The following is a 9,346-nucleotide window of genomic DNA, read 5'->3' as shown; positions in this document are numbered from 1 at the left end:
AGACAAGATCCGGGCCATTATGGAGATGGCGCCACCAAGAAATGTGAAGGAGGTGCAAAGCCTCAACGGAAAAATAGCGGCACTGAATAGGTTCGTGTCAAGCACGACGGACAAATGTTTGCCCTTCTTCCGCACGCTGAAGAGATCGTTCAAGTGGACTGCCGAATACTAGCAAGCATTCGAGGAGTTGAAAGCTTATCTCTCCTCCCCACCACTGCTAAGCCCGTCACAGTCAGGAGAAGAGCTTTTTCTCTATCTAGCCGTCTCCCCCGCAGCCATCAGTGCTGCCTTAGTTAAAGAAGAAGAAAAAGTACAAAAACCCGTATACTACGTGAGCCGAGCGCTTCACGGTGCTGAAGAAAGATACCCGCCTATGGAAAAACTTGCCTTTGCATTAGTTACAGTGGCCCGCAAGCTCAAACCGTACTTTCAAGCCCATACGGTGAACGTCCTGACTGACAAGCCCTTGCGACGGGCTATGAGCAATCCTGAGGCTGCGGGTCGATTAGCATTATGGGCTATAGAGTTGAGCAAATTTGATATCCAGTACCACCCGTAAACCGCCATCAAGGGACAGATCGTCGTAGATTTCATAGCAGAATTCACTCACGACGAAGACAAGGGAGTAGAAGAATCCCCTCATTGGAGCATATATATGGACGGATCATCCAACAAACAAGTCGGAGGGGCCGGCATCGTGCTACTATCACCTAAAGGAGATACAATTGAATGTATGGTCCATCTTGACTTCCCCGCTACCAACAATGAATCAGAGTATGAAGCATTAATAGCAAGACTCAACCTCGCCAAAGCAGCAGGAGCCACAAGGGTAGTCATCTACTGCGACTCTCAAGTCATTACTAACCAAATAAATGGAGACTACGAGTGCAAGGGCGAAAGGATGAAAAGGTACCTTGATCAAGTAAGGGCGAGAGTGGATGACCTAGAAGCGAAAATTGTCCAAATTCCTAGAGGAGAAAATGAGCAAGCCGATCGCCTCGCAAAGGCCACTTCAGCAGAACATATGGTCATCCCTGGTAATGTACTCTCTTTTGTTCAGCTTTCTCCATTAATAGATCCCAGCAACATGCAGGAAATAGGCTCTGACAGTAGCTGGACCACGCCGTTAGTTTCATACTTAAAAGACGGGGTCTTACTAGAAGGAAAGGAGGCTGCAAGAAAACTGAAGGTCCAGGCGGCAAGGTTCGTCCTAATAAAAGACGTCCTGTACAAAAGAGGCTTCTCCCGACCATATCTAAGATGCTTGGGTACGGAAGAAGCAGAATACGTCATGAGAGAGGTACATGAAGGAATCTGCGGAAACCATTCATGGTCTAAATCATTGGTACACAAGCTTGTGCGAGCAAGGTACTATTGGCCCACCATGCAGAAGGACGCCGAAACTTATGTCAGGACCTATGACAAATGCCAAAGGTTCAACAATATTATTAGACAACCAACCAAAGAGCTGACCCCGATGCCGGCCCCATGGCCGTTTGCACAATGGGGGTTAGATATTATGGGACCATTCCTTATAGCAATACGACAGCTGAAGTTCTTAGTGGTGGGCATTGACTACTTTACAAAATGGGTGGAAGCTGAAATTTTGGCCACCATTACGGAGAAGAACGTACGAAACTTTGTCTGGAGATGCATCATATGTAGGTTTGGCATTCCTAGAGTCTTTGTCTTGGACAACGAGAGGCAATTCGACAACGATTCCTTCCAAGATTTTTGCTCATAGTTAGGAATAAAGAACCACTACTCCTCCCCTGCCCACCCTCAGGCTAATGGCCAGGTCGAAGTCACGAACCGATCTTTGCTCAAGATTATCAAGACTCAGCTCGAGGGGGCAAAGGGTATATGGCCTGAAGAATTGCCAAGCATAGTATGGGCATACAGAACGACGGCAAGGACACCCACAGGAAAGACACCGTTCCGACTGATGTACGGAAGCGAAGCAGTCATCCCGGCCGAAATTGGGCTCACGAGCTACAGGGTGCACAACCATGATGAGAACAAAAACGACGAGGTAATGCGACTATAGCTTGACCTAGTGGACGAGATCAGGGCGGCAGCAGAACAAAGGCTCGTTAGGTACCAGGACCGCATGGCCAAACACTACAACTCTCGGGTCCGACATAGAGACTTCCAACTTGGAGATCTCGTTCTTAGAAAGGTCATGGGCGCCGCTAGGGACCCTACCCAAGGGAAACTCGGCCCCAATTGGGAAGGACCTTACCGAGTTACGTCATGGCAGAAGAAAGGCACTTACCACCTAGAGACGTTAGAAGGACAGAAACTGCCACACCCATGGAACACCGAGCACCTACGAAAGTATTACCAGTAGGAGCGGCAACATGAAGACCAACCTTTTTTATTAACATTTCAGCAAATTTTAGTCTTACTCCTCAGCTTTATCATTTACTTTAGTTTTTTGCAACAATACCTCTTTTTTGTTTTAAGCCCAAAAGGCAGGATTTGGTTTTAGAATTACTTTTATTTACAAATGCATGGCAATAAGAGGAGTTTATTCAAAATTGCTGAAGTATCTATTTTAGAAATCTACGGTTTAAAGTCCACAGAAGTGGACAACTAAGTTCACAAAAGTGAACAACAAAAACAACTAAGTCCATAACACACGGACTAAAAAGCTGACGGTCTCACTAAACAAACAAGACTACCATCATATGGACAAGGTTTCAAAAACCAACAGGCCTACAAAGATGACAAGGTCATCAAGGCCAAAGCTAAAAAGCTGACAGCCCCACCTAATAGATAAGGCTATCATCATATGGACAAGGTCCTAAAACCAACGAGCCTACAAAAGATGACAAGCTCATCAAGCCTATGACAGACTAAAGCTAAAAAGCTAACGGTCCCACCTAATAGATGAGGTTATCATCATATGGACAAGGTTCTAAAACCAACGAGCCTACAAAAGATGACATGCTCATCAAGCCCGTGACAGACTAAAGCAAAAAAGCTGACGGTCTCACCAAACGGACGGGGCCATTATAGAACCAACGAGCTTTACATTAAGCCCATAAGATGATTGAAAATTAGAAAATTGACGGCCACATTAAGGTCAGTAAAGTAATAAAAATGGTGACAATTGACGAGCGAATCTTCAAAGCCGACGGGCCAAAAGCGACGGAACCATTACTTGGATAGTGCAACCAAGCTGACGGTCCTTGAAAAATGATGAACAAAGTCGAAAATCCAAGGGGAAAACCCGTGAAACTGACGAGATAAGAAGGATATCTCATAAGTCGCAAAAAAGGCTATACCGACGGAGTCTCCCAACCAGTTCAAAAAAACTGACGGGGTTCCCAAAACAGACGGGAATGTTTACCAGGACTTCGTCCGACTCAATCACTGATTAAAAAAAATAATAATAACTAAAGCAACGGGAATAATATACCATGTAATAAATATAGCTACAAAACCCCGAGAAAACCAAACGGACACTTAAACAATTGTTTGCAAAAAAATTTAAAGTACAACGATTGTTTGCAAAATGGTTGAAATGCAAGGATAAAATACAAATAAAGAAGAACTAGGGAGCGGGAGCGGGAGCGTCAGCAGGATTCCTATTAGCTTGCTGATCTTCAACGTTTACAATCGCAGCTACAGTATTGGAAGTAGGGGTAGGAGGGTTTGCAGCAAGTTGGGCTAGGACAACAACACCGTTAAACTCCGGAGTAGGATTAGGCTGAGAGGAGCCATCATCTCCACCATCCATTGTAATTCCGGACAGGTCCAGCTCTGGGAATGCTGACACGACCTGCTTAAGGCAATCGTCAAAACCAGTGCCATAATACTCGGCACAAGAGTCAATGAACGATTGCGTCGCTTTAAAGTCTCGAACCGCGTTAGCCCCAGCCGTCTGCACCCTTTGGCCTAGATCCGTCACCTCCTCCTTGAGCTTGTCATTCTGACGGTCAGCCTCTACCAGCTTCTCCTTGACTTCCTTCAGCTCTTGATTCAACGTACGGATGACATCCTTGTACTGCCCTTGTTCATCCATCAGATTTGTATTATGCTTCTGGACCCGAGTGACGACTCCCTCCTTCGCGACGCAACGGTCTTGAAAGGCCTTAACACGCACCAAGACCTAAGAAAAGAACACAGCCGTCAGTCAAAGTTCATCAAAGCAAAATAGAATCAGTTCGACCAAAAGGTAGCAAGCATACCCTGGTGAGATAAAAAAGCACTGACGCCCCTAAATCCTCCGTCCCTAACAGATCACAAGGCTCTATGTCCGTCGGCTTTATAAAGGACTTAACCTCCCCGACGGCATAATCCTTGTGGGTTAGGAGGCGGTAAGGGCCCTCATTGACGAGACCCAAGGAGGTCATTACCCCTTTGCCCGCACCGTGGCTTGGCTTGAGAGATGATTTTTCCTTTGCAACACAATCCCCAGGAGTGACGGCGGCCTTTTTAGTCGGACGGCCATCACTCCCGTCGGGCTTCCTCTTTGCCTGCTTAGTGACGGCCTTAGGGGTTGACGACGTCTCCCCCCTTGCCTCCTTTGCCCTCTTCTCCTCCTTCTGAAGGGCTGCGGCAGCCCTTACCCTCTATTTAGCAGATTCCATCTCTACAATACAACCAAAAAAAAAAAAAACTAATAGTTAGAACAAGAGACGGAGGAGTAGACTGACGGTGGTGATAAGGAGTACTTACGTCGGCGGGAAAAATCAACCAATTTTCGGGCTTCAGCTGACGGTTCTGGACCCCCACAATATAAATGAATAGTGTCAAGGGTGATCAAATCCCTACACTTACGTTCCTCCAATGGGATTTCCAGAACCCGACGGATAAACTCCTCATGTTCGTCGGTTACGTGGGGACGGGTATGAGCTGAAAAGAAAAAAAAATAATAATAAAAAAAATTTTAAAAAAAAAAAAAAGAATGTTAGTAGCGTCACTTCAAAAACGAAAGGAACATGGTTGACGAGATTAACCTGAATCCCTGACAAAAGCCCAAGTGTTGTCAAAATAACCATGGGGCATCATCGCCCATTCCTCCTGACGGCAAACCCAATCCGTCCCTTCAACAAAAAATATATACTTTTCCAGTTCCTATTGGAATCTGGCATATCTGATACCAGCCTCAAATTTTTCTCCCAGGCATTAAAATGGTATGTCCCTTTAGACAAGGCGATATGATGGGGCCTGTCGCAGTAAAAGAATTCGTCTAAGGTAAGCTAACGGTTTCCTCCACTTAGACGGCCCCACAAGATTTCAGCTCCTATGAAAGTCCTCCAGGCATTTGGGGCAATTTGAGTGACAAACAAGCCCAGGAAGTCAGCCAGCTGACAGTATAGGGTCGTCAACGGTAATCTCAGGCCTACAGCAAACATGGCATCATACATGCCCACGTCAGCGGTTCTCTCTGAGTAACAACTCTCATTCTCTCTAGGGAGACGAATCGGGATATGGTCTGGGATTTGGTAGCGAGTGCACAACTCCCTAAAAACCTTATCACTCATCCTAGGTGAAAATTTGTTGACGGCCCAATTCTCAGGAAGAATGAAAGGACGGTTATCTCTTGGACCCTCTGAAGTTCCTTCATTGGGTCCCTCATCTCCATCACTATCATCTCTGTCAATGTTTATATCATTTCCGTTAACATTTTTATCATCTCCGTTAACATTTATATCATCCCCGTCACCTTCATCCTCTCCTCTTCCCTCTTCTACTTCATCCTTATCCCCCTCAGTATAACTCTCATCACCGTCAGGAGATCGGGCCGACGTCCCTCTCTCTGACGAAGGCAAGAAGTCCTCTGACTCATCACCAGAACCAAAGGCCTCGTCGTAGCCCGCTCCTTCGCGGACTGACGACTCCTCACACGACGCGTCACTTGACATCTGACTACCTACAAGTGATGGATCCAATCTAAGTACCTAAGCTGACGTCCTCACTAATGAATTATACAGGCATAAGTAAAAATGAAAAGGGGAGAGGAAATAGAACTTACTGGTGAGTTAAACTTTCTTGGAGAAACGGCTTCAAAGGCAGCAATGCATGAGGTGATGGAGTTAAGGAACAAGGTGACGGAATTTAGGGCGACAGTCTCTCTCTTTCAAAGATCAGCAAAGATGAAATAGGGGAAATGAGGAGGAGGACCCCCTTATATATAGAATGGAAGGGCGTGGAAGATGAAGCGACGCCCTCGTCAGAAGCAAAGCCAATGGGAACTCGCCACGTGTCCAAAGCATTAAATGCACGACGGCTCGAGGAGTCCCATGTAAATAATTTTCCTGCCTCCTTAAAGAATATGACAATCAACGGAAACGTTAACTCCATAACCCGTCAGTATGAAAAATGACGGAGATATGGAGTAGGGGGCAACTGATAAGGATAAAAGAGATTGATCAAATAAAATAAGCCGACGGTTTATTAGTGGCAGTATCTACTGGGCTGTCGATCCTTATTTAATGACTGATGGTGGGCGAAAGATGTAGGGAGAGGCACCAGAGGCCCCCAGAGGCTGACGGGATCATAAAGCTGAAAGGTGATCCTGAAGCTGACAGGATGAAGACTGAAGGCATAATGTAAGCTGACGGCACTAGTCAAAGAATGCTTGCTAATCACGTTTGCGTGTATAAATGATTTGTCCTCCACGTTTTATGAAACCTAAGAGGGATTTCTATATGGAAAGGATCCCACAAAATACGCCTAAGAAGACTCCTATAAGGAAAAGACTTCTACTCCAAGGAAAAGGGATCAACCCCGACTACTATAAAAACCCAAGCACCCTCACGAACCAAGGTACGTATAATTTACTCTCTCTAGCACTCTAGAGCAGTGAGAATAGTTCTGACTTGACCTTCGGAGGGTATTTGGCCGGTACCATACCGGTACTCTCTGCTGGGTCCTTTCTTTTTGCTGTGCAGGTGCTATTTGGAGCGCGCGAGGACCGTGTGGCTTACTGGTGATATTTTTAGCATCATCACCAAATATTGGAAAAAGTTACCATATAAATAAACTGTGGCAAAATTTATGTACATAAATCTTAAAGATAACTATAAAGCCACATCATCAAACATTCCTGAGAATTTTATAATTTTCGAGGCTGCTCTATGATTGAGGGTGCAAACGGCCTCGCTTTTTAGAGATGACACTGCAGCCAAAGTAAAAGATGTGAGAATATTAAACTATATCCCATAGTTCAAGTACACTTGACTCTGATCTCACCCCCTCCCCCCTCCCAAAAAAAAGTATACTAGACTCGAGAGTCAAATTGAAGCAGAGCCAACACTCCATTAATTCACCATCTTATTTTCCCCTTATTCACTTCAGTTAACCTGAAGAGACACTGCTCACGTACACTTGCGTTAAAAAAAAAAAAAAAAAAAAAAAAAAAAAAAAAAAAAAAAAAAAAAAAAAGTCATCTCTTGCTTTGCTAGTCTATTTCAGCCTTAAAGGTTTCCTTTTTTATATATTGAGATATGGCAATTCCAAATTTTTTTGTTATCGTGACCATTAAGAAACTTAAATCAAACAAAATTTCAATAAAAATAGAACTTGAATATATCAACATCATTAAAAAAAAAAAAGCATAAATACATAAAGTTTTAAAATTTCCTTTTACGAGTTTTTCATATTTTGAAATTATTGTATGATAACTTCATTATTAATGTAATCAGCTACGTTTTTATGTGCACAACCAAATAATCATTAAACCACTGATCTCTCATTCAATTACCAACATCTTACCTAACTAAGTAACAATATGAACAAAATACCTCAACCTTTTTTATGATCTATTCTAACCAATTTTTGTATTTTTTTTAACTAATCAGGATTAAATCGTTGCAATGCTCCACTAATTTTGTTTTTAGGGAAATCATGGGCAAGAGGTTGACAAGAACTTCTTTATAAATATGCTCTTTTTGTTTCATTTTGATCATTAAGATAAAAATATGTGACATTTTCTTATAGCCTACGACCTAAAATAATATTATTCAAGTCAATATGAATTTTCTTAGAAGATGAATCTTGCAATTAATTCAAATGATAGCAAAAGAATAAATGGTAAACTATAAGTTAATTCAATATATTCAGCTTAGCGTTAAACCGTTGAATTAATCATGTTCAATAAAGTATTGAGGCATTATTTTAGTGCATATGTGTATGTACAAAATGTATCACATAAATCCAACAAATCTATATATTACTAAGGACAAAACTTAGGTACTGTTCCTTAGGTTCGCCTCTTAAAATTCAGCTATGTGGCTATTTAACTAAAAAATACATTTTCATCCCATGAGAAAAAATCCACATAGCAGAATCTTAAAAGGGGAACCTAAGAAACAACACCTAAGTACTGTACCTAAGTCTTGCACTATTACTAAAAGTTGAAACATTGTATTTAATGTTGTTACACTCACGTTGAGCCACGTCAGCAGTCACGTCATCATTTTTTGTTTCCAAATTTTCTTATATATTTTTTAAAACATTTTCTCATTTAAGGTAACTAAAAACTCCATTATTTAAAACTTTAAATATCTTTCAATCATTATTTTTATTATTAATTTTCCAAAACTCTGCCTCTTTTTTACCTCTTCATCTCCCCACTACTTTCTACCTTAATATCATTCTTTCTCTACCTTTTTATCTTCCTCTATTTTGGCTCTTCTTATTCTCAACAACTTATTATAAATTTAACATCTTCTTTTTTATTATATGCATAGTTTTCTTACACAAAAAATCTTACTTCTCTCTCTCTCTCTCTCTCTCAATTTGTTTTTCATTTTTTGTTTGATTTTTTTTTTATTGCATCAATTCTTTACGTTGATGAATTTTTGTGTTAATTAGAATTCTACTTTGGGTTGATGCAATTTATATTCTCTTTGATTAAATATTATTCTACTACATTATACATATAATATATAATAATATAATTTTATTATATTACAAAGAATGACTTGGATAATTTGATATTTATTTTATATATTTTATTTTTACTCTTTTTTCTTCTCATCTTATTTTATTCAACATTTAAATCCAATCATATCCTCCATACTATTAAATTATGCAACACAAATCAAGGAAATTGCTAGACACAAACCTGCCTCCCCTTACCATACATTGGGGGAATCAAAATATTTGTGTGATAAAGGGTCATATAATTTATAATTTAGATAGCACTCTTTGAATGTGTCTAGGCCTAAAGATTGAGCAATTTGTAGACTTAAAAGGCTATTGAGAATGAACTTTTTGAATCAAGACAAAAAAATATGAAATACTATATATCTTTTAGATAAAAACTTTTATCATTGATACATTAATTTTTTTTTTTTTTTTTGGTTACAAATTTAAATCACACAAACTT

At 41.1% G+C, this 9,346-nt stretch overlaps 1 protein-coding gene across 1 annotated transcript; it reads left to right on the top strand.

Moving 5' to 3' along the window:
- The first annotated feature begins 655 nt into the window (after positions 1-655).
- On the top strand, positions 656-1,744 carry LOC115950467. Its single transcript, XM_031067664.1, has one exon. It carries the CDS (start codon positions 656-658, stop codon positions 1,742-1,744), a length of 1,089 nt encoding a protein of 362 aa, XP_030923524.1.
- Positions 1,745-9,346: the final 7,602 nt, after the last annotated feature.

This window comes from Quercus lobata, chromosome 1 (assembly GCF_001633185.2).
Source record: "Quercus lobata isolate SW786 chromosome 1, ValleyOak3.0 Primary Assembly, whole genome shotgun sequence".
NCBI classification, from domain to species: Eukaryota; Viridiplantae; Streptophyta; class Magnoliopsida; order Fagales; family Fagaceae; genus Quercus; species Quercus lobata.
This window is presented reverse-complemented; position numbering and strand designations above follow the sequence as displayed.

Coding starts and splice junctions, on each gene's coding strand:
- LOC115950467 (XM_031067664.1), top strand. CDS start 656: ATGGACGGATCATCCAACAAACAAGTCGGAGGGGCCGGCATCGTGCTA.